Source organism: Fringilla coelebs, assembly GCF_963513975.1.
Source record: "Fringilla coelebs genome assembly, chromosome: 9".
NCBI classification, from domain to species: Eukaryota; Metazoa; Chordata; class Aves; order Passeriformes; family Fringillidae; genus Fringilla; species Fringilla coelebs.
In genome coordinates, this window is record NC_140067.1 from 18,930,474 (window position 1) to 18,956,644 (window position 26,171).

Consider the following 26,171-nt stretch of genomic DNA (forward strand, 5'->3'; position numbering starts at 1 on the left):
TTTGTGGCTTACATTATGTCAAGTCACTTTTGCACAGCACAAGGAAGATCAGCAGAAGCTAGACAGTGGTTGAACTAGCTAGGAACTTAAACAACTGGCTTCAAGCACGTTCTGAAGAATTTGTCCTGTGCCAGTTTTGCTGTGCCACTTACTCAGGTATGCACAACAGTTTCCCCCTTAGAGAAGTCAGAATGAGATTTATGTGAGCAAAGAATTTCTCACACCTACTAGCAGATCACCCCTGGTAACCACCCTTCCATTCACTTGGACCCTTCTTACTTCAGCCTGCACCAAAACCACAGAGGTATTAACTTCTGCATAGAAATGCAGAATACTGCAGTTTTTCCTTGGCAACTGCTGTTCATCTTCTGTTGCCTGGACAAGGATATACCCACAGGACAAAAGGAAACCATCCATATCTGCTCAAACAAAAGCTTAATAATAGATAGCAAGCAAGCATTCCAGAATGTCTATCTGTATGAGATGGCTTGAAATGTGATGAGTGTTCAAAAATTTTCCCAATTAATTCATTTAGGAACACTTCCTATTTTGGAAAACCTTTCCATGTCAACCTCTCACGGACAGGTTACAACAAGCAAGCAAAGAGAAGTGCTGTTGCTTGAACAAGGGCGCCACGTAGTGTTAGGCACTGATGGAACACAAAGCAGGCAAGCTCTCCTTAGCCTTCCCTGGGTAAAGGAATCACATGGCCATTATTCCACGGAAAGGGACGTCTCCCCATCTTAGGATTTTTGACAAAACAGAAAATAGTGTAGCACTCAGTGAAAGAAGGAGAAATTAAATACACCTTCCTTGATTCGTGCTGCAGCCTGAAATGTCAACTAACTAAAAACTACTTAAAGCAAAACAAAGTAGCTATGAACTCCATTACATTTGCACCAAGCAATTTTTGTTCAAAGCACAGGTAAAGAACATGATTTGTAGCTAAGCCAAGAGCAGACAGCAAGTATTTGGAGGCTGCACTTAAAAATCAAGACAGTAAACTACTTGTGAGATAATTCACAAATGTCATCTGTTTTCCTGCCAATATCAAACCCTTCTGCAGATTTTTTTCAAAGGAGTACAAAAACTTTGGAAGATATTGGAATACAATGACATATTACTTCTTATTAGTTATGCAGGAAAAGGACAGGAGTGACAGTGTAAACAGAAATTATGTAAAATAAGCAAGTTTTTCAATCAATTAAGTTACAATATTGTACATAAGGGATCCCATAAGAAACTAAACAATACTGCAAGCAGTGGGAAGAAAAAATTTATCCAGAACAACTGACAGTTTTGCCAATTTAAAAGTTGTATTAGATGTGGAACAAGGAAACTTTTTTCTTCTTGAGGAAAAGAAACTGCTTTAAAAAGTGAAACTATTTTAACATTCAATTTCAATAATAGTTTCTCCAGAAAGATTTACACAGCTGTAATTTATAAAACAACATCCACAAAAAACAGACAATCCATTTTGCTCCTAGACAAGACTTTTCCAGCTTCCTTTTGACAGCATTTTCACATTACTAAAAGGGACAAGAACTTTTATTGAGATATTTACATTCATGTTTTAAAACCCATGTTCATTCTCACATGAAACAACCCTCAGTACAGCAATTATAGAAAGAATCTGGCATTAACCTTAACTTAAAAAGCCGACAGTCATGCCTAGGTTGAGTGATTTTTCTTCTATAAATTCATAGTAGATGAAAGAGTCCCACAAAACTTGAGTAGATGAGCCTGAGATTCTCAGGCTTTTTGAGATCAGAGTTCTCTAAAAAGACCTCACACCCACCCAGCTGACCCCATGCTCCTTGTCCTTCGGCCTGGGTTGTGACTCATTTCTTCATAGTCCCCCCTTCCCCAGTCTGCACATGACTTCCCTAAGAGAGATGATTCAACCTGGACTCATTCACAGTCAGCTGCTGCTGACAAAGGGATTAATCCCCGCTCCATAAATGCCCTTATGGCTAAATCAGATACCTGAGCAGCCAAAAAGATCACTGATGACAAACAAATATGCAGCTTCCTGAGTATTACCTGTCCATGCAACAGGCCGCACTTATGGACTTGGGAAAGTGGAGAAAGAGACAGAACCAGACAGCTTTGGTCACCTGACCCTCACCTACAAGTATTTTAGAGCTGGCCACACTTGTAGAGATGTTGCTGTGAAAGTCTATACCAAGTCAGGCCTCACTCTTCTATCCAATCCTCCCAACATCTTCATTACCAGATAGCTTAGTATGCTTACCTGAAAAACATACCTTGAATTGCTACAACTAAAAATCAATTATTTTCAGTAAGAAAAATGAAGATGTGTGGGAGCAAGCTCTTCAGAGCCACAAAATACAATTTCAAAGCATATTAAGGTTTCATTTCCAAAATGTCATTTTAAGAGTATCCTTCCATACTTAGGCAAACCATGAACCAAAAATGTGAAACAATATAGTCTCCTTTTAGTCTCTGTACCTAGTTCATATATTTGGAGAAACCTTTTGTTGACTAAAAAATTGCCCTCCAATATTCTTTCAGAATAGAGTTGTTATAGAATTCTTATAGTTCTGTCTTCTAGATATGCCAGCTCAAAGGACTCTGACTTAACATTAATAGAAGCTTCTTCTTCTGAAGTCAATCTAGCTCCCAATTTATGTTTCTCTCAATAGCACAAATACAACTGCAACGTTCCAGAGCAAGTGTTTTCACTTCCATTAAAGCATCAGTTGGCATAAATCCATCTTATTTATACAGTTAAGTAATTCAGAAGCCTCAAGCAACCAAAGAGAGTAAAACAGAAATCCATAAACAGAGCTAGGTTCTTCCTGGTTTGAGTTTTAGATAAGTTACTATAGGTTTTAATGCATTTATATTGCAAACATGTTTTCTCTGTATGATTTAGAAGACAGAACAGTATTCTGAGTAAGGCAAATGGTGTTTTTACTAAAGTACTGAAGTTCTCTTAGAGCAGACAGTGCTTTTTACATTTTACTTTTATCCATTTAGTTCATTCATCAACCTGAATTTGTGACAATCTTTCACTAAGTTTTGAGGTTTGTTTGGTTGGGGGCTTCTTTATGCACAAAACTGTCAAGAGCAGGAAGCTGGCATATCACATAACAGAACACAGTAAAGGGCACAGATAAATCCAGACCAGTCATATCTTATCAGTTCCCCAAAGAATAATTACATAAGGTTTACGGAAATGACTACCCAAACCACATTTTTGTCACATCTTCTCAGTCTTCTTTTCACCTAAAACCTTCAATCAAGTTAACTAGTGTGTTTAAAAAATAGAGATTTAATTCCTCACTCAGACAAAGGTTCCCATTAAAAGTCCCATCAGAAGACAGCTTTTGTAGGACTGCAGGATTTCTCTCTAGATTTGAATTCCAGATCTCCCTAACACTGAGCAAGACATACATGTACTGTTGTTCTTCTTCAATTATATCTTCAGGACCATGTAGAGAAAAAAGTTATAGATTTTTCAACTGCACAGTATTTTGTCACAAAATTCTCAAATACTTATTTCATACTTGGTTGATTGCTACCAGGAAGGCAACAAGGAATACTATATTTCCACAGACATAGATGGTTAACACGATCTGTTTAAACAGACGACCCTGCAAGACAAGGGGAAGAAAAGTCATTGAACAGTCAGTCTTTTTATTGGTTTAAATGAAGAATCATCCCATTTCACAGTAGTAATTTACCAAACTGTGACTCACCTCTGCTTCGGCAGATGTGAGTGACTGCAGTATCTGTACTCTGTCATCCTCTATCACTTCAACTGTTCATGGGAAGAAAAAACAGAAGTCAAGTCTGCCCTTAAGAGGAAGGGGGGTTTCATTTTTAAACTGCAAAAGTCTTGATCCTGTGACTAAGTCTTACATAGCATCAAATCTGAAAAGGACTTGGGAGTTTCATTTGACATTTCAGGACCTGTTACTATCACAGTCACAGCACAGATGAAAAATCATACTGGCGCTGACCTACAAAATGTAAATTCTGAACACTGGAGTTAAAAAACATTTCGTCTCTTGCTAGATGGAATAATCAAAACACTGAGTTTTGAACTAACACTTTTTCTTTTTATATTTTAAGATAACTGGATTTCATAAGAAGTATTTTCATTAGCCAACATGAGAACACTCATTGTCCAAACATTTCAGGGTAATTTTCCCTATTTCTAGGAAGTAATTACTGCAGTTTAAATTTAAATTCACGTCTCTTATAACCACTCCTTCTCCACATGCCACCTTACACAGACTTAATTAATTACTCTTCAGTTCTGCTGTTGCATCTCAGCCTTAGACCCAGGTCATTCACATGTGCAGTCAACCACCTCTCTGTGACACCAGCCAGTGAAGATAACAATTCCTAATGAAGTTACTACCCATCTCTTCCCTAGAATATGGGAGTCAGGACTTCATATTCCTTCCCCAGACAATGAAAATAGCAAGCATTCAAGCTTGCTCCTGCAATAACAGTAATTTTTCAACAATTAAATGAAGATTAAATCTGCATTAATTAATCTGGACTTAAAATACCCACCTGGGGTCAAAATTATGGCAAAAAGTAATAGAGTCTCAGAAAATATTTACATATTTCAGTCTGCACATTTTAGCCCCCTATGAACTACGGTTTGAGAAATGAGAAGGTACTATTTAAAATGGCAGAAAACCCACTCTTCTAGAACACTTTTGTCTTAAAAACTGGTTTTCTTCCATATTCATTTGTCTACAGAAGATACGACACTACTAAAGAGTTACTCCCTTTGGGCTTCCATGTTAGAAGCCAAAGAACACCTCCTGAAATTCCATCCATGCTGGTTTCATTCTCAGCAAGCAAGGAGACAGCAGGAGCTTTGCTGGTGTGTACCTTTACGAACGAGACAGTAGCTGTGTATTTCCAGAAGAACATCAGTACCAACATGCCAAGCTACAAAGCCAATCATTGCATAGGTGTCCCATGGGTCTGGCAGGTCAAGTGCTGGCAGATCCATTCCCAAGAACATAGTCACAACTATTCAATAAAAACAAGATAAAAAAACCAATAAGAATGTTGTGCCAGTGTGCTTTAAAAATTCTATCAATGCTTTTTAAATAGATTTCCCATGAATTACCTAAAACTGCTTGAGGAACGATGTTAAAGGAGCTCACACAGCTAAAGGTTGTTGAGGTGTTTTTGGGGGGGGGGAAAGGGGGTTTTTTGGTCTTTTGTGGTAGTCACCAGTCACCACAATATTAGTGCTTAAGGTTGCTGTGGAAGCTTGCCTCTATTATTAGAATTCAACCCAGCTTCTAAATCTGTAAGTAAAATTCCTGTCTCCCATTCAATAACATCGAACTATGCTACTGTAAGAACACTATTCTCATATCTTCCAAGACAAAAAGAAATTATGAAGATAAGGACAGGTCCTCATTACAGAGGAATTTCAGATTTGTCAGTCATTTGTTTGGTTTTAAAGTCACTTTTTCTCTAAGTTGTATCCAATGGCCCCTTAAAAATCACAAAAAAGATGGCCAAGAAATACGACCTTCAGACATGCCTGGACTGGATGTACATAGATGTTTTAAATGAACAACGGCCCAGACAAAGGGCAAAGCTTCTTTAAATCAGTTAAATGGGAGTTAGTTACTTCCACTCACCAGCTAATATTCTAGCTGTTGTACCAGTACTCCAGTGAAACCAGTTAAACAGTTGCCTCCTATAAAACAATGAAACACCATTTTATTGATTACACCATTGGGAGAAGGGGTCAGAAACCAAAGAACATCTTTTACTTTCAAACAGAAAAACTTTCCATTGTAAAAAGAATATTTAAAGAAACAGTCACATTTAATTCCTGCGGCTGTAATTTAATGAGTCAGTTGTACCTTGGTGCATGACGAGATGGTCTGAAACCTGCCATAAGTGGTTGAAAGATTGCCAAAGCCATCACTGCACAGCCAAGATAAGGATGAAAACCTGCTTGCTAAACAGAAGACATTTTTCTTAAATATCATATCTATATAAACAGAGAGAAAAGACACCAGAAAGTTGCAAATTGTATTTGTTATTGTATTAGTAAGTTACAATGGAGCAGCACTGGCAGAGGCAACAGGACACAATAAGCTGCCCTGCAGCCAGATGGAGATTGTTTGCCTTGGTAGCAGACACACTGGTATGGCCACTCAGGGCCTGTCCCACATTTTTGCTGTATTGAGAAATTCTACCAGCTGAAGAGCAGACTAACATGACTATAGAAACCATAGCCCAAAGCTCTCCAGCCTCAATCCTGTGTCTCTAGGATAGGCCTATTTTATAACTCATCCCAGCACTGGTCTTCTCTTTCACCCAAAAAAGATGATGACCATATTCTTCCACCTTGAATTCAGATACTCTCTAGACTTTCCAACTTGTGATGTGACCTTGCATCAAACAGAATACAGGTGACAGCAACTGGTATACAATCTCTATGTAGCTACTGCTCCAGACTAAGCTTATCACTCACTGTTATGTCTAAGTTCACAAAAACCCTCATTCCCAGCAGATTTACCATGCTAATGTCAGCCATCACATCCTTATTCCCCTCCCAAGATCATATTCTTTAAGGAAACAGTAAGACCAAAATAGTACATTAAAAAACTGTGAGCAAAGAAGTTATTTAGGAGAAAGAGGAAGGAAGGAAAACACCAACATTTTTTCAGCAGTACTTTAAAGGGGACAAAATTCCTCTTCTGGGCTGCCAAAATTTGAAATCAGCCTACTTAAGAACAGCTTTCACAGAAAATTGGTTAGAAATAGTCATAAGAACTGGCAGTGGACTTCCTCATTCTTTTAGTCCCACCTTTACCTTTCAGTTAACAAACAAGACAAAAAGTACACACTTACTTGGCTCCAACCTCCTCGGTATACAAAAGGCAACACAAAAGAAATGCTTGTAAGCGTGACTGTGGTCAACATCAGCATTCGATGCACCTAGAAAAGTTAAATTTGCTTTTAGAAACTCTACAATTAATACATCATTAAAACACATTAAGTAGACCGACAGTTAAAAGATGACTTTAATCCTCACTTTAGACTTAATATTTACTAGTAAAGTAGGTGAACTTCTGATTTTTAATTGTTCCACTTTATAAGATTATAGTATGTTTAGTCTTTTTCTTGGATCTAGTAGGTTTGTAATTCTTCTTGCAAAAGTGCTAGAAAATAGAGCTGGAGATATGTGGAGATTTTGCCCACCTGAAACCACAACTCCTTTCCAAAAAGGAATGAGTGAGACCAGACAGGTTTGAAGAATCGTGCAACAATAACACCAATACTAACTGTGGCAATCCAAGCAACAAACATTAGCGCTCCTGAAAAATAGGAAAAACAAACACAAGGTAAATGATAGGTAATTTAAGTGCACATGAATACAACTTCCAAGTCTATGTAATTGTTTAGTCCATATGCACATGGCTAGAATTGATCAATAATTAAAAACATACCACCAGGTCCAGGCTACAGCTTTATAGCCTTTATCTTGCTAAAGAACAGAAACATCCATGCAAAAGATAATCATACTTTTCCCACACAACAGAGCAGCTCTGGCTACTGCACATTTCACACATGCTAATACACTTTGTACATACTGGTGAGAGAAACCATTCTATCACCAACTCAGACATCAGAGGATGAAAGATGACAATGCTACAATCTGTGTGACAAAGAGTGAGTGGCAGTTCGATCATGGACCTGTACTGAAGTCCAGTAGAGTGGGAGAAAAAATTCCCATTAACTTCAATGGCTCCAGACTGCCAGTTAAGTAGTTTCTCATTTCAAATAGAACTAAACCAAAAAAGCAACTACAACAACTTAAAATAGAGAGAAAGAGATAAACAAGTCCCAGTTTTAAATTTAAGGGAAAAGGCAATGGTGGGTTCATTTTCCCGGGCAAGAAAAATCTTCCAACACTGTTCTTGAAACAAAAAAATCAGGAACTTCGCTCTGCCACCAGAGTATGAGATCTTGCTAGCCAACAGAATATACAACGCAAATGCCAGAAACACAAGAGGGAATAACCCTGCAATATAACCTTCCAGTCTCAGCAACTCTAGAACTGGGAGACAAAACTAGAAACCGCAGCTTACCATGAGCCTTGATAAGCCGTGGGGCCCGGGAACCTCCAATATCCTGAGGAAGGCCTGTGATGTTGTACAGTCCATTGGTGACCAGGGGCTGACGACGATGTTTGTATATGAGTCCACCTGAGCAGTGACAAAGTGATTTATTTCTTGCTAATGAAAGCCACTGCACTTGTGTGCCCATTCCTCATTCATGAATTCAAGCCTTGTTGTGACCACTGCACATAATCATACAAGCTAACACACAATATGGCAAGAGCCTTACATATCCAAGCCATCCTGCATCCTTAATGTGCAAAATACAACTCACCCAGCTACAGAAAATAAAACACATATGAGTAAATTTGCAAAAACTTCCACAAGGAAACCCATGATCCAGAGAAGCAGTAAAGGTGATCAAATTAAAGGCCTCAAGCTTGGAAACCTTAGTTCAGACACCAATACTGATCTAAGCCATTTCTTACAGAAGGGTTACTAACTAATTTGGAGCTGTTAAAAGAAAAGCAACCATATGTAAGTCAAGCTTACCTTCACTAGCTTCCCCATCTGCCAGAAAGATGTAGTAACTGGTATCCAGATTAAATCTCCCTTTATAAGCAGGGAGACGAATCCCCCTTCTGAACGAACATTGAAGAACACCATCTGCAAGCCTCCACGACACATCTTCAAGGGCATTCTGTAAAATGGGACATATTAATACCCAGTGTTTTCAGACTGGCTGAGTAACTGGCTTAAAAGTAACCCTGCAAAAGACAAGAGTGTCACTGATATATAAAGAAAAAATTTAAATTATCCAGGGAAAGGGGATCCCTTCTGAATTGGCACACAAGAGCTAAGTCAGTAAGTCAACATAGCAACTTAGGGTTTGAACTTATCACTAATTTTTACAGCCCACAACAATGTTTAACTCAGGCCATACTAGCTGCAGCTGCAGTTCTAGCAAAGGGACAGACTAATAATAGGGACAAAGTTTCTAAAAAGACTGAGCTCCCATCATATGAGTAGCTTTACAAATTAAATGTAGACTTCAAAAGTTAACACTAGGAAGTAAGAGTCCAAGCAATCTCACCTTAGAGAATTATGGATCCACCTCAGTATTTACACCTACTGTGCCAAACAAAAGTACAAAGCAGCAGCATGCCTTACTTCAAAGCTACATCTGTGAAGTGTCTGGGTTGTTTTAAAACATACCTCCGAATCCAAGAGAGGATGACTGCGCTCCTTCAGACGGGCAGTGCTCACGTGAATGTGGTGATCCACATTAACACACAGATAAGCATCATCACCACCCTGCAGAGTTGAAAAGAAAAATATCTATAGCCCAATAAAAAACACCACTGGTAGTCTCCAAAATGTCTTTGATTTTATATAAGCAGTAAGACCTGAGAGATTTTTATAGTTATCAAGCTGTAATTCCCCATTTTCCAAGCACGTCAGTATTATTACTGAGGAAGCACAATAAGTCAAAGAGATGACAAATAGAAACATGCATTATGATTCACTCTCCCCTCCCAGAGTAACAACCATATTATCAGAAGTTTCTTTAATTATTAAAAATTTATCAAATTGACCAGACAAGACAGAGATGGATGTTGGAGCTACCTTAAAACCCACTTCAGTTACAAGATTTTTTCCTGCACAGCTGTAAAAAAAGTGCTGTATAGAACCAAGTGTTCCTGCACTAGGGAGATAAATGTAAACAGCATCTCCTTTGTGCAACGAGCAGCTTATGTATTATGCATTTGTCAACAGCATCATCCCTTCACTTTAATATAAGTCAGAAAGAAGTATCTTTCAATATTTTTAAGGCTGTTTGTATAGGAGTAACATTCAAGGATCAAATGCAAATGGTTTTCTGAACAACTCCATTTCAGAGAGGTAAGATTTTCTGGATAGGTAGAGACTGATTTCAGACAGGCCGAATTCTACCATAAGAGATATCTACAGGGAAATTCTACTGCAGTTATTCAGTCCTGAGCTTAAAGTAAATAGTCACCTACAAGAAACAACCTGTGTCTTAAGCACTATGGGAGAGTCACACTTTTTGTGACATCTGACAGTAATTCCATTTTCCATATGCATTTCCATTTAAACTTTACTAACATCACAAAAGCAACTATGGAAAATAAAACACTCACCATCCACTGGTCCTGGGAAAATGCAAATGCTAAATATCCTTCACTTGGACCACTCATTTCAATAAAAACTGAACTCCCCTCTTGTTGGAAGGATAGAAAAAAACATGAAGCACTCCCAGGGTCACAGTTTGTAGGGTTCCTAATGCAGAACTTCGTCATTCCACAACCCGATGCACTAAACTAGACAATTAAGCAAACAAACAAATTGTGAGCAATGAGTTTCCATTTTCTTCCTCCTTTTTACCCATGGTGGAAAAAAGTATACAAGGAACAACATCATCTGTGTCTACACACTCATATCTTAATCCATGTCTACAATTACCCTAGGACTACTAAGTAAAATGATGGTGAATTCCAACATAAATATGAGTTGAATTTTCACTTTCAAGACATCACAATATAATAACTTTGAAAAGTCAGCAAGAACGTCAGAAAAAACAACTTCCTCTGGTCTAATATTTAAGAAATTTAACAACTTCCTCTGGTCTAATAAAATAAGATGAGAAAGAAAATAAGGGTACTACAGCTTTATGCTTGCTTTTTAAAGTAGAAACTCCACTGACACACATTGAGAAAATACATTGATTATAAGCCACAGTTATCCTGGATCAAATAGCAATGCTTGCTCGATCCATTCAAGACTTGGCAATGAAAGTCAGTAGCACAGATGAACTCAGCAAGGAAAGCTTCTGAGCCTGCAGTTGTTAAATAGGAAGTTATTAGTCAAGACCAGATTAAGTCTTTCCCCATCTCTCATGGGAAGTATGCATAATATTTTCTGATCATTAATTTCTAAATTTTCTGTTAATCTTCTCACCTGTGTGCGGCATGAGAACATTTGATCCTGCAAAGGCAACTCACCTAAAGGTAGCTGTCATGTTCTTAACCTTAAATATCAAAGTCATTCATCCATCATCTCTCCTTTTCTGTTAACAGGCTGTATCAATGTCATCTAAAATTCCATTCACCACAAGCATTAAAGGTTGCCTGATTTAGCTTTATCATTACTTACTGGCTTTGATATGTAGGAAACTGGGTGTGAAGTTGACATAGCCTCTGATGTTGCATGCAAAGGTGGTGTTGGGGACAGCACTTCAGGCTGAGAAATAATGGGACCTGGAATTTTTACCCAGAAAATCCTGTATTTCTTCACAACTGTGGCTCTTAAAAAACACAATACACACAGAGTCATTACTGTATATATTTGTAGTTGGCTGCTACTTTAAACCAAAAAGGAAAATAATCTGTAGTTCACAGAAATTATTTGTAAAACCCTCATCTCTATGGAGACCTCTACCATTTCAGGGATTGAAGTAGAAAAGTATCTTAAATCTTAGAAAAAGAATTTTAAAACATAATACCACATGCTGCAGTGAATATAAGAAACATTTCATGCCTATGGCATAGATCAGAACTTCAGAGAATAGTTGCATTGCTTTTATCCTGTAGTTCAGAAAAAGCTAGTAGTGTAGCAGGAGGGTATACATACCACTTAGTTAGGTACAGCAAAGAGAAAGATTCTTAAGTGTACATTGCAGGTATGAGAAGTGAGAGGGTGGCTAGAAAGACTAAAGAAACCAATCTTCAAATCCCCTTATACTCTCCCTGGGAGAAAAAAAGGAGAAAGAAAAAAAAAAAAGGAAAGAAAAAGAAAAGAAAAAAAAAAATCACCTTCAAGCTCTTCCTAAAAATGTGTCTGCATTAACACAGACTCTGCAGCAAGTATGGGATGTTGACTTTTCAGGTCATTGGACCCAAGGGCTTTTCAGTTGCTGGACAATATTTGACAGACAATGGTACAGGTTTACCTTGTCTGCATTTTAATAAATTAGAATCTATACTAGGTTTACTTACAGAAACTGTACATGTTTTGGAGCATCTTCAGGAGCAATCCAATAAACTTTTATGTCTTTCTTTTTTGCTTTATTTGTGTGACTGACAGCTGAATTCTGAAAACACATATATCAAGAATTACACAGTGGATACACATTTTGATACTTAACACAGTCAGCAGAGGCTGCAGCTAAATCCTACAGAGACACTGCAGTTACACTGCACTACCCCAGTGCAACTGGCTTTTCCCCAGCCATGATCAGCTCAGGTGATCATGTTCCCCAGCAACTTACTCATACTAACAAACTTCAAGACTACAAGGAAGGACTTTCAATCCAGAAGACTCCAGCAATGAGCTAGAGATCCATGCAGCATTTATACAGAAATAGTGAGGTTTCCTTAGTAAGGAAATGTTTCACTTTTTGACAACAAGAGGATGAAGAGATGGAACAAGCCCCTCAGTGCCCACTGAGTAATTGTACTGCACTGGACTCTACCTTGGTACGACCACATGTCAGCAGCTGAGAACGTCTCCGGTCAGCTAACACAAAAGAACCAACTGCAGGGCTATCCAGGTGTTCCGCATCCCGGGCTTGTATGAAAAATCCTTCAAAATCTGGTCCAGACAGATGAACTAAAGCAAGAAGAAGAATAGGGAAGTTTAACTCTTCTCCAGAGGAAGAAGGAAGTATTTCAACAATGACTACCAGACACTCATTTTACAAGTACTGAATGATGGTTAATAGATTACCTAAACAAGAGTCAAGTGCTTAGATAAATCCAGTATAGAAAACTGAGGAAAGACATACTATAATACAAAGCAACAATAAATTAAACTCTTCAGCTGCAACTGACACAATACCTTCTATGTTGTCCCCTGGTTTAAATTCAGTCCCATTCACTGTAATGGTGTGCTCAGGTGACAGCTGAGGAGAGCTACCATGACAGGGTACCATGCTAGTACAGGCTTCTCTTACTCTTCCATTTGGATAGCCAACCACAGATGCATAGAGGCAAACAAACATCCAAACAGCAACAGCAAAACCAGGCAGCTCCATCTGCATAAAATAAAATTTACAGGCAATTAAACACAACAAATATTTACATTATAGGTCACTACTCCTCCTTAGAGATCAGTTAAATAGTAGAATACAAAACCATGTTCAAAAAAAGCATTCATGAGAAGACACCACTCCCAGCTTCTGAATAACTTCTGCTTCTGATAACTGCCAGACATTGTTAGAATGTTCAGAAACCATATTTCAGGCCACCTACAGGCTGTCGATGGATTCCTCCATCCACTGGATGGATTATTTCCCTCCATGCATTTTGACAGCACTTTTCTTTTAAAATGTCTTTTGCCAATCCCTTTTCTGTTCTCTCAAAAAAAAAAAAAAAAAATCAAGTTCCTTAAACATCTGCATAGGACAGACAGGTCTTCAAATATGCTTCACAGATATATAAAGGTCGACAGTACTGAGGAACTACACAGCTAGTATCAAGCCCATTTTTATTAATCACAGCTTCAAATTTTGCATCATTACAGACTGCCTTTTATTTCCACAACCTACGTCTATTTCCTCACATATGACAAATAATTCCCCAGTAACAAGTTCTTCTTTCTGCAGGGAAACTAAAGTTGCCAAATGCCAGAAATAAATTTTATACATGCAAGAGTGAGAATTTGGTATGAAGATTTAGACAAAGAAATATGTAAGTTTGTTGCAGACAAGCACAAGACTTCTCCATTGAACTCTTCCTTTACGATATTAGACCTCTAGACAATTAGTCAAACAATGGATTTGGTTTGTCACACTCTTGTCGAGGGAACAGCATGCACGAAAGACAAAGGATAGTAGGACTCCAGATCCTGAAACAGTTATATGAACCCCTAACCTCAGCTTCCATCATAAAATGTTTTGCCCCACCACAATACTGTTTTCATAAAAGCTGTGGCAATTGTTTTACTGTTCCAGTAGCATGCAGGGCTTACAGCTGTACTGTGGTTTACAGAACACCTTAGCCAACAAAAGACAGCGTTTCCACATCCAAAAGGCCAGAGAACAGAGAGAAACTTTCAGTCCTTCGGCACAAGAAGTGAGTTATCAGCTCTGGTGGAACATAGACCAGGCAAGTTGGTCTGCCTTCTGGAAGGGCCATGCCCATTTTGCCGCAAGTGATAAGATGTATCAGGTTATGAAGTTCCCTGACAGCATGGATGGCCATGAAGATAAACACACAGAGCCATTTCAGACTGAACTCCTGATACCTAAAAAGCAGTCAAATGAAGACAAGGCACATCATTATCTTACACCATAGGAGTCATCAACATGAACTCTTCCAAAGTTCTCATACATGGAAATCCACAATTTCCAATGCAATGCTCTATTAGTACTTCAACATATGGGCTCCTCAGCAACTTTACACCACTAAATAGAAGAAAATCAGAGGTAACAGTGTGTTGAACAGTTAGGTTTCAAGAACTAGAAAATTCTAACCTCTCTCAACACTCAACTCCTCCCAAATATTCAAAATAACATTATGATCATATCTCTAACTTCTAGTTCAAGTATTTCCTTCTAGTTCAAACACTTGTCCAAACTGTCAAAAGATTACATCTAATTGATTTGCTATACTAAGTTAAAGACAACTATAGAAAGCTAAAGACAAAGGTTCAGTACAATTACATGTACCAGAGAAAATTTCAAAACAAGAAGAGCTAAGGCTGCATATCACAGAGACAAGAAAAAGAGTAGTATTCTGCTTTAAGCAGCAGAGGATGTGGTAGGGATGCAAAGGAAACAAGAAATATTCTTATCAGATTCAATTGACTCAAAAGCTGGCAGAAGAAAAAGATTAAGTAGAGATTAATAGAATTAAAAAAAAAAAATCAAGATCTGAAAAATATTTGGGGTAAACAGAGTTGTAAGTTGCTTCTTCCTGTGCTGAAAATAACTCCTACGGTACCTGCAGGTGGCCTAATAGCTCATGAGCACAATGTTCACACTCCAACTCAGGACCTCTTCAATAGAATTTATCTTCTTTCAGCTGTTTAACTCCATTAGCTGGCTAGTCTGAAATCTAAAACTAACTTCAGAGAGGAGGAAGAGATGAGACAACAGTCAAGGCAACATACTGCCAGCTCAAAGGTACAAAACTACCAGCAACAGAAATGTCTCCTGAGCAGACAAGAGGGCAAACAAAAAAGGAAAGAACCACCTGAAGGGGAATAAGCTATATTAATATAAGGGCTTTACGACACATTCCTTTAGAAATAACCCCGACAAAGGGAAAGAAGACAGTGTTGCTGTCCAGTTCACAAAAAGAGTTTGGGTTGGCCTCTTCTGCTTCATTAAAGGTGGTCATATCATGACAGCTGTATTGAGCATGGAAGAAAACAAATTCATAATAATTCATGACTTTTAATATATAAGCACACACAGCCCCCATGCACACAAAAAATACACACCTCAGCATTGTGTTCTTTCTAGGAAAGAGAATTTCAAGGGCATATGTGTTTCAAAATTCTTTTTTGTAACCCTTTGAGTGTAGGTACTTACCATACAGCTAGTCCCTCTGTTACAGTGATGAATCCTGAGTAAAACTGCCACTGGCTCTCTGCTTGTAGTAAAACAATTTATATGACTTTGTAATATCTTCTATTTGATTTGCATCTAACTGTATTAACCTTTACCGTATCCAGGAAGCTTGTCTGAAAAAAGAAACAGTACACACACAAAAAATATAAGGTTTATGAGAGCATCTTCAGGCATATATTTTATACAGCCTCCCCCCAATTCAGCTGTAATACATGAAGCTGTAATGAAACACTGACCCTGCAGCTTCCTTTGCTTTTTCAGACACTTCCCCAGACCTCAAAGAGGTTCATACTAAGTAATTACTTAATTATCTTCTGGTGCAGTTAAGGGCAGGCAGGGGGAACCTACAATCAACTTTTGATACCTTCTTCCTCCAAGTATTAGTTGACATAAATTTGCAGCATGATTTTAAATCTCATTATACATTTACTCCCAATCAAATAGACACTTCCTTTTAGAAGAAGAATAAGCAATTTTTAAAATATGGTAACTTTCTCTTTTTTCCATATATCTCACCAAAAATGAACAGGAGGCAAGGATTTTGTCCCGCTCATTTATTTGCTTTAATGATTTTACTTGGGCAGCATAGAATCTTCAGGGCCCCAAGCTTGCAAACTTTATCTATATGAAGAGCCCAAAGTTGCAGACTGACCTAAAAAGATGTAGGTTGTTATCCCAACAAGTAACTTCAACTATAGCATGAGCACATTTACTGTCACAGTTATATTAGAGCCATCTCCTATGCACATTAACAAAGAAACAAAATAAGAAACTAATATTCTCATAACAAGAAGCAAAAAAGATACCAGAGGAACGTGGGTGGCATGGCTTCCAGATAAAATAAGCCATAGCTTACCTTGACTCATTAAGGCACAGAGGTTTAAGAATTGTCTCTAAAGCAATTCAGAAATCTTGCATGAAAGGCAGCATCTACACGGCGCCCTAAAAACACCACCAGATTTTACTTTGCTGCATACCTGCTGCAGATGTTCTATTAAGCAAATACACTTTCCAAAAAGCTTGCAGGACCCACTTTGAGCACTCACTGACATCAGTTTAACCAAAGCACGACTACAAAGGCTAGAGCAGCTCCTCAGCGCCGCACGCCCTTGACCCAGGGAGCCTTACTCTCCTCTCCGGCACCACTCCAGCAGAAAAGGGAGCGAGGAGCCAAACCAACCAACCTTTTCATCGGCTCCAGCCTCCGCCGCGGCCGCGGCGCTTTTCTGTCTGCGGGGGCGGCCGCGGGGCGGAGCCGCGAACGCTCCGTGTGCCCGCCCCAGGTGCTGCCCGCCGGGGCCCTGGAAGGTGTTAGAGTGTCTCATTTCTCTACAGCGTCCCACCGCCGGCCGGCTGGATGGGCGTCCTGCGTTAACAGCTGCAGTTTTACTGAGAGATTGCCCTTGTCAAAGCTTGCAGAGCTCATTAGCGGTGCTGTTCGTGGGCCGAAAGGTGGTCACATATACTGGTTTGCAAAATCAGGCCTTTCTTATCAAGAAAGCAAATAAATACTGGCTGTAACTGGGGCTTTGCTGGCAGAAACTGCAATTGCTTACACAGGCTTCTCTGACTCCTGTATTGTTTAAATCCAAGTTCTCATTTGCTCATGAAGTTACACAAAAAGACAACTACTTAGAAATCCAACAGGAATTTTGTCCTCCCGCAGCATAGAAATATTGTGTTTGTGTTAAAAAACACCTTTACTGGAGAGCTATAGTGATTCAGTTGCTTACTACTAGTTCTGAGCAGTTCTAGAGACCTTAGTACGATTAATTTAGTCATATTTTCTAAAAAATAATAACTATCTACTAAAATAGGAGCGACTAGGAAATGCTCTTGTTAGTATTCACTCTCTTCTCAGTTTCCATAAAAACAGCATTAACCTTTAGAGGTATCCTGTGGTAACATATTAAAAAATATATTTAATATGAAAAACAGTAAGGGATTACTTTGCCTAATCAGAAAAAATATTTGACTGTTAATTGTATTATCTTGCTCATGGGAGTTACTGGGAAGCTGAGATCTCACTCAGTGTTCAGTAACTGAACATAAAGAAACATAAAGCATAAGCAATAGCTTGAAGTAAAAGTGAAATATGGCTATTTCCCCCTAGCTGGGAGGGGAAAAAAAATCTGTGTACAACTACATTCATAAAGTTCCCATATATGAAAGAGTTTGATAAAATTGCAGGCCTAACTACATACATGCTTTATTATGTGCCTGTGTGTTTTTACCTAATATAGATACATTATTAGTAAGACAAATAATAACATAAATATATTTACGGTAAGACAACTGGTGACCAGAGAGACCACTATTCTTGACAATATTTAGGTTCATAACTTTCACAGTGGAATTAATATACAAATATTTTAAGATATTATTTTAGGGTCTTGGCTCATTGACAGAATGGGGTATATATGTCTGAAACATATATATTATAATATATATATTATAATTATAATATATATATATATAATATATAATATAATTATAATATATATATTATAATATATATAAGTATATACGGAAGTAATTTCATTATTAAGACTCACAAGGAGGGATGAAAATGCAAGCTACAATTCTGTTGGAAATGGTTATCAGAGTTTAAGAAGAAAAAATGATTTTTCTGTGAAAAGTAAAGAGGGTAAGGGAGGGAATACTGTTTTGCTTATCATTGTATAGCTTCTCTTATTTCAAAAGATGTCAGCTATTGCTAAAGAGCTGCAAAGCAAGAAAACCAAGATAACACCAAGAGAACCAGGGAGAAGAAAAAAACCAACTTTGTAACTACTGGGTACAAATCCCCATACTACTGCACGGGCAATCCTCGATCTGTCTGAAAGGGTTCTTTTCAAACACACCAGTCTCCTTAAAAAAAATAGTAAAATCAATAGTTCTGCAACCTTAATGAAAATGTTTCTACGAAAGGGTACTGCTTGCTAATTTGTTAATTGTGACATCCAGTATAAAGTAAACAGAATGCATTAGGGTATATGAACTATAAAAAGTCCACAGCTGCATCTTCTTTGTAAAGTGTACTGCAACTGTTGTTAGTGTGTTCATAACAATTCTGTATTTATTTCAAAGCAGATGTTCTACCTTAACCAAGTGAGATAGAGACATAGAGGGCTGGGGGTGGGTTTGAATCTTCCTGCAAGCCTGGAGAGATAAAGCTGTGTAACCTACTATTGACTGTGTCAGAGAATGAGGATGTCAAGTGGCAAACGAATGAAAGAACATCTAATGTGAAAAGAAGCTGATGAGGATTTTTGCATGGTTTATTATAGGCACTTAAGGAAGTAAGTGAAAGCTTATAATTTTGAAAGCAACAGGAATTTCATAAAGGAGACTTCATTCCAAGTATATAAAAGGGAATTTCTCTTGCTTAAGAACCAATAAAGCAATTAAGTAAATATATATAATTTTGGAAATTAACTATTGTGCAGTCCAAGGTTTATACTTATAGCTATTCTATTTTTTAAGCCCAAAGCTATATGGAAAACAATAAGCCATTGAAGAGAACCCATGCTACTATATAATTCCTTCTAATCAACTTTCCTCTAAGGCATTAAGCTAACTATTCAGCAAAACTGTGGCATTTTAGGTCAGACCTTGCTCAAGTTTCATATATGTGCATTGAGCTCTATGTTACTGGCAAGTTATCATCATAAAACATCACTGGAGTTCAAATCAAGCGATGTGCAAAAAGGCTGCATCCCTACCAGATTGTTTTGATGATGGATAAGTGGATCAAATAATTTTTTGTTACTAGCATTACCTATTTTGAAATACTGAAATATGTTTGAAAAAGTGCATTGGAGTTGGCTAAATACATGCTGGATACTAGGCTTTCTCAGAAGAGAACAGTCCTGGCACCAATATTTACTCAGCTCTCTCTTGTGTAAACTACACATACGAAACCATGCATTTCAAGATTTTGCTTTCAGCATTATTGTCTTCGTTAAAGATTTATTAGGAAATTAATAACAATATTTTTATCTTAGATATGAAGAATTCTTCCTACCAAATCAGTATATGGTGGGGTTTTTTCCTCCCAAAGAGAGGAGAATGTTGAGTCATTGAAACAATCCTGACCATCTAAAAGGAAATAAATTGTGATAAAGTCACAATGTAGGATGAGATTTTTTTCTCCATAATTAATAATTTCGTTTCCCTTGAGCTTTGGCACTGTTTCATATTTACCTAGTTTACCAACTTACTGTTAATTAAAAAAATTAGATTAAAGTATTCCCCTTATGTTCAGAAATGTCCTTCTACTGCATGCATTTTTTGATTCTTTACTAATCACATTAATTTTAGAATTTTTTTGTGTCACACATAAAATTTAGTCTTGGAACTGTATTTAAATGAAAATACTTGTTTACCTAGAGGTAAAAGGCATTTTACAGTTTTCAGTCAATGAGTGTAACAAGCCACCTGGTGGCAGTAGCCAATCAGTCAAATAAGATTTGCCAGTTGACTGCACAGAAACCTACTTTCGTTTCGCATCTTTATTCTGACACAATAGCTGAAGTCCCTGCCCCATAGCTTTCTACCAAAATATGTGTCCACTATGACTTAAATAGATTTTTTTTAAAGTACTTCCTCGCTTATCTGAAATGAAATATTTAAATTGGTTCCCTGATATCAATTTGAGACAGGTCTGTATGGGTGTTATGAGAAAATGACACACAACCTGTCACTTTTCTAAGAGTCTCCACTTGTGCAGTGGCCAACACACATAAATTGATGAAGGACTTCAGTAAAATCATTTCACCCCATTCAAGTGATGTGGGTCAGTGCTTTGTCTAACGCACACTATCAAGTTTTATCTGATGAAAGTACTGCATTATTAACTTTATTGAGTTTTCTGTACTTTCTGACTATTGCTGTGATGCTTTTATAAATTATTAATTTCATTATATCAGTAAGATGTGATATGTTTTTATTGTTCTGCTTTACAGGGAGCAAAGAGCTTGCTGGCAAAGGCATTGACCTGTAAGTGCTTCAGTGTAAGGCACTTTAGACCTGATTACAGAATTCATAATGTCAAGCTAAGATTAATTGAAATCTCGTACAACGTTCTCTCATACAATCCATTTCTTTGCCAGCCAATCTCAATTCCTCCTTTGCCCCCCCCCCCCCCCCCGCCAAGCTTTTTTCCTCTGCCCTTTCACTTGGATTAGGAACTAATTTTCCTACCCTTTTTCATCTCATCTTAGAAATCCTTTCTCAGACAACCCATTTCCATTTCTTCACCTTTTCTCAGCAGCTCCTAATTTGACTCCTTCATGGCTTTAAGTGCATTCTTTGCTCAGACCCAGCATGTCTGTGGGTTTTGCAGTTGCTCTGGGTTCAAACACAAGCAGTCCTGGAGGGATGATGCTCAGCACTGTCAGTTGTAGCAACATTCCTCTTAGAACATGCCCAGTGCCCCTGTGGAAGAACCATGATGTTTGAGTACTCTGCATGGGAATGGCTGCAGGGATTTTAGCTCTTACTTTAGCAAGTCTCACCTAAAGGTTTGCAGAGACTTTCAAAAGCTAATAAACAGGTCAGACCATAACAGGGCTGGTAAAAAGCATATCCAACACTGTGAGCTGTGAGAAGAGGAAGGGAGAGAAGATTTTTTCATACTGGTTTTCAAGTCCCATAAGCAGCAATCCTCAATGGATAAGCAGAGGAGAATATCAAACAAGGTGTAAATGGACCCAGTCCAGACAGGCTATGGAAAGCTGCCTCCTGCACAGTCAGGTTAGTACATGGTCACTTTGGAAGCCAGTACCTCCAAGGAAGTTCCAAACTTTGTCAGAAGCAAAATATCAAAGCTGTTCTATTGTACGAAACACTTCCCTCCAGCTGAAATGGAGACTCAGTGCTTCGTGCAGAGGTAGGATACTCATAAAAACTGGATAGCAGCAGCAGTTTGTCCCAAAATGCAACAGCAATTCCTAGGTTCTGGGTGTTCACATAGGAACCACTCCCCAGTAATGGACAAACTACTTCTCATCAGTAATCCTAACCTTAAATTCATGGATGACCAAAAGACCTGATGATATCAATGAGACAAACACTAAGGACTTTTTATTTTCTGGCAGCATTTGGAGGTGGTTCAATTGTAAATGTTTTTGTGGTCAGATTGCTGTAAAGCAAAAGATTTGCCAGTCTGAATTCCAGCTTTGTAGCACTCTAGTGCAAACCACTCTTACATCATCTTCCTTGTTCTTCCTGCTCCTGTTTAATATCTTTTAAAACAAATGCTTGTGGTACATCATACATTTGGTGAAATATTTTCCTTCTGCAATATATTACCCCATGTCAGCCTGTTCATATTACCCTGGCTTGAATTCTGCCTGTGCTGAAAGATTACAGAGCAGGACTACAGCGCCTAATATAGTTTTCACATACCTTAATGTAATTATTTCTTTGCTTAAAAATCAGATGTCAAATATATAGAACAGAAAAGAAAAATCAGTTGGTTACCATTTGAACTCAAAGACCTATCTAGGTAAGATTTAAAGATTATTATTTTAATGGACCAGGAAAATATTCATTATATTCTCAGTATGGTTTGATATATTAGGAAGGAACGTCATAAAGGAGATGGAGTGTGCAAGAGACACCCTGAATATATATTTTTGAGGAGGAAATAGATGTGCTTGATAAGACATTGCTACAGTTTAGGAATCTATTTAGGAATAGATCCACTGAAGTCTTAAATCTCAGCATATCTCACTAGTATTGTATGGAACAATTCACAGGAAGACAGAAGTGGTTCAGCACACTGGTATGATAAGTTCTCCTTCTACAACAAAAATTGGCCAGGTATATGTGAATCAATTTTAAACTTAACTAAGTTAAATGATACAAGAATATAATTCAGATAGTTTTGTTTGCCAAGTCACACATTTGCAGATTATTAATATCAAACTAATGTGATGCTGTTAGCTAAAGCACAGTCAAATGTATCTTAAGCACTTATGTGAAAAGCTACCTTTATTGATATTTTATGTGGTCCTCTCTAAAGATATTTGCATTGAATTTTACAATTTTCTATTAAAAATTAAACTCGATTAAAAATTAACTTACCATGGATTTTAGAGCATTGATTGTTTGAGGCCACACAGTAAAAGAATGGCCAAACTGGAATTGAAAACAAATCCAAAATGTTAATCTTTGAAAGGTCAAACACTTCCTTACATGAAAGGCCAGTAAGGACAAACTAAATAGATTCATGTCCTAGCCTCTCCATCTCATATGATTTCTGACTTAAAGAGACATTTTTATTCCAGCCTATCATTTATTCACTGCCCACCAGGCTATTGCAATCTGTTTAGCCATTTAGAAGGGACTTTTTAAAAAAAAGCTATGGATGATTACATCAATGTTCTCATGAATGTTTTCACTTAATACTAGATTCAAATGTCCAAGAACATCCAAATTTCTGCTGAGCATGTAACTGTCTGAGAAAGCACTTGTTTTCAGTTACTGCATGGCAAAGATCTAACTCAGAAAAGATAAGTTTAACCAAACTGCAGAGATACACTTTTAAAGAAAAGGAACTTTCTTTCAAGTTTGCATTTCTGGTTGAGAAATCCCCACTAGAAAACAAAAGCTAGACAGAAGACTCAACACCTCTTAAGCTTCTTATTGTTGGAACAATAACACAGTGCTTATTCATGAATTTACAGAGCATGAGTGCAGAGCATTGAGAAAAAATGTGCTCACTTTAAATTTTATAAAGTCTCATATTTCCTGTGCGCAGGCCAAAGGAATCTGCTTTTAGTTTTAGTTAGATGTTCAGCTAAGTTCTCTCTGTGCTAGTTGGCTTTTACTGTTGTTATTGGGAACTATTTTTCTGTTACTAAAAATAAAAAACTGCTGCCACCATGTAAGTATTCCAAGTTCCCACACTGTGTTTTCACCCTTTAAAAGTACTTGAGTACTTTTTACCCTTTACAACAGGCATAAGCAGTATGACATTAGCGAGATGTGACACCTAGTGATAAGCTCCCCAAAGTGTATTGACATCCCTACTAGGATAAGTGATCTGTAACACTGTGTTGCAAAAGAGGAGGAAAGAAAAGAGGACCACTAGGAAGGTGTATGTAAAAGGACTGAAGAATTCCAGTAGGAGTAGATTTGAAACTGCTGCAAAATTATTTCCTGATGATTGACATTGATATGGTATGCACTCTTGTTTTGAAGCAAGTATTGATCATTTCCTGCTGTGGTATATCATAATCACACACAGAGAAACTGCAAACAAGATTAAATGACACTATGAAAATCAACCCTTAGATGCCAGTGTAGCAGATGCTCAGTTGGTGATGGCTGTGTTCTAGACAAAAGTGCAATGCTCAAAGGTAGCACTTGTTTTGCTGCTTCCATACAGAGAAAAACTGCTCAACGGAGCAGTTAGCAAAGTTCAATTGCTCTGCTAAATGAACACAGACCCAAAGTCTGCAAGGGATGGGCCAGCATAAGAGATGATGGTGATGGAGAAAGGATTAGAGAAGTCTGCTCTGTTCCTGATTACACTTCATCAAGAGACCTGCAACATTAATTATCTTTGAAGCAGTATTTTTTTAACATTGAATTGAAAGCCAATGAAATTATACTAAATGATTATAAGTATATAAATTTTACCAATTATTAAGTGATTTCACAGTACCTAGGAAACTTTTTTGCTGTGTAATGAATCAAGTCCTTTATTTACACTGTTGACATCTGGTTTAGCTACAGTCACAAATGATGTCAAAATAACTGGCTCAGGCTTGGTTTCATAATGATTTTTGTCCAAGACACTAATTTTTTTTTTCATAAACCTGGTTCCATTTCAAAATCTGTTTCAATGCAAAATATAGAGGAAAGGTGCCAATGCAAACCTAGTAAGGGTAGGGTGAATTTCTGTATGGAGTAAGGAAATCAAAAGAGCCACATTTTAAAATTCAGTAACAGGAGAGACATTGCCTTCAATAATGCCCTTTTAGTTCCTATCTTGCTTTTCGCAGAGTATTCAACATGCACTATACTTTTCACAGAGTATTCAACTATTTATGCAAAGCACTTGGCTACATAGGCATTATTTGCTCTCCCTCTCTTAGAGCTGCTCTCTATGTAAGCAGCTCATGAAATTTTAAATCCCAGCCCATTTTCAGTATGTGACAGGACAACAGCAAGCTTGGAAAAGACATTTGTGCAAGGCTCTGTGGCAGACCAACTGCAGTCACTTCAAACTACTGAAGCTTGCAGAGGACCCCAGAAAAAAGATGGTCCACATCTCTTTCAGTTACCTCAGTTGGTTTTGTTCCTATGACTTCCATAACTGTTGAAGCTTTCTGTTATTTCCTATTTCTATGGTGTATCATCTTTTCTGGGACACATCCAATTCTGAGGAAACAGCCAGCATGCCAGGAGAGCCAGGGTTCTGCTAGGTGCCAGTCTGTCCAGTATATGAACACAGGCCAGCAACCTGACTAAAGAGTAAGGGGGCTGGAAAAGACAAGGCCAATGGGAGAATTCTACTGGGCAGGAAATAGACATGTGAAATAACTCAGATTGTAAGTATCACATCTGAATCATATCTGAATGAGCCTTGATGAGGTGAATGTAAAGAGAACTGCACTCACAGGGGTGCTTTTCCTTTTTGCCCCATTCTGTCTAGGAAACCTTATATATGTCAAGGGTATACAAGTTGACGTATTCACCTACACCAACATGAAAACCTTTCTCAACAATACCAAAAAACATTAACTGTAATGAGGAACAAACAGATTTCTTGATATTTTCATAGGGAGGAGCAAGTGAAAGAGAAATAAAGGAGAAAAGCTACCAAATGATAAAAAGACTTCAGGTTGAAATGAGTGGAAGTGTTTTCATGAATATCAAGACCTTTGGACTTTCCCTAAATGCACTGTAATTGGATAAATACCCTGCAGTAAAATACAAGGGTATGCATGGGATGGCTAGAAGTAAATGGTTAAGCCTAAATTGTTTTGTAGACTCCTTGCAATTCCACAAAATATGCCACCTTCGAGGAGAAGAAAAAAAAACAACTCAGTATGACACAGTGACTGTAAATTGAGAAGCACTTTTTTAAAAACATATTTCTAGGAAATAAAAATAGACTGACCTTCCAATGTTGCAAGGCTGACCTTTACACTGGGGCGCAGTTAATGACTTCGGTGGTGAGAGGCCTGGAGCAATTGTTCCAGGTGTACTGCAATAGAAAGCAATGGTAAGTGCTGAATGGCGTCAGCACTTCGGATGACAGTATGCTGCAAAACAAGGCGGCAGGGGTGTGTTGTTCTGGTGTTTGGGATTTTTTCAAAAACCATGCTACCTCTTAGTCAAAGACAGATCCACGGAGTTTGTAGTCTTGTCCACACACTATATATAGCACTTAAACTCTGGCTGACATCATGTTTTTTCAGCAGCGCAGCCTATCAGGATGGAGCCGGCCGCCCGGCGCTGGGTGCCGGCCCTGA

General features: G+C 37.9%; 1 protein-coding gene across 3 annotated transcripts; it reads right to left on the reverse strand.

Annotated features, from left to right (window-relative positions):
* Window positions 1-1,279: 1,279 nt before the first annotated feature.
* FRRS1 (ferric chelate reductase 1) lies at window positions 1,280-25,896 on the reverse strand. 3 transcript variants are annotated; one of them, XM_084211211.1, is made up of 17 exons: window positions 25,817-25,896; window positions 15,640-15,791; window positions 12,942-13,137; window positions 12,577-12,713; window positions 12,101-12,195; window positions 11,259-11,409; window positions 10,247-10,426; window positions 9,300-9,398; window positions 8,637-8,784; window positions 8,115-8,231; window positions 7,225-7,340; window positions 6,874-6,960; window positions 5,877-5,974; window positions 5,649-5,707; window positions 4,879-5,022; window positions 3,726-3,787; window positions 1,280-3,620 (listed from the first exon to the last, which is right to left on the reverse strand). In XM_084211211.1, exons 2-17 carry the CDS (start codon window positions 15,640-15,642, stop codon window positions 3,528-3,530), a joined length of 1,785 nt encoding a protein of 594 aa, XP_084067337.1. In that variant the 5' UTR covers window positions 15,643-15,791; window positions 25,817-25,896; the 3' UTR covers window positions 1,280-3,527. The 3 variants fall into 3 exon arrangements, with proteins under 3 accessions (XP_084067337.1, XP_084067338.1, XP_084067339.1); XM_084211212.1 differs by lacking the exon at window positions 25,817-25,896 and adding an exon at window positions 16,656-16,672; XM_084211213.1 differs by lacking the exon at window positions 10,247-10,426.
* Between the last annotated feature and the right edge of the window lie 275 nt (window positions 25,897-26,171).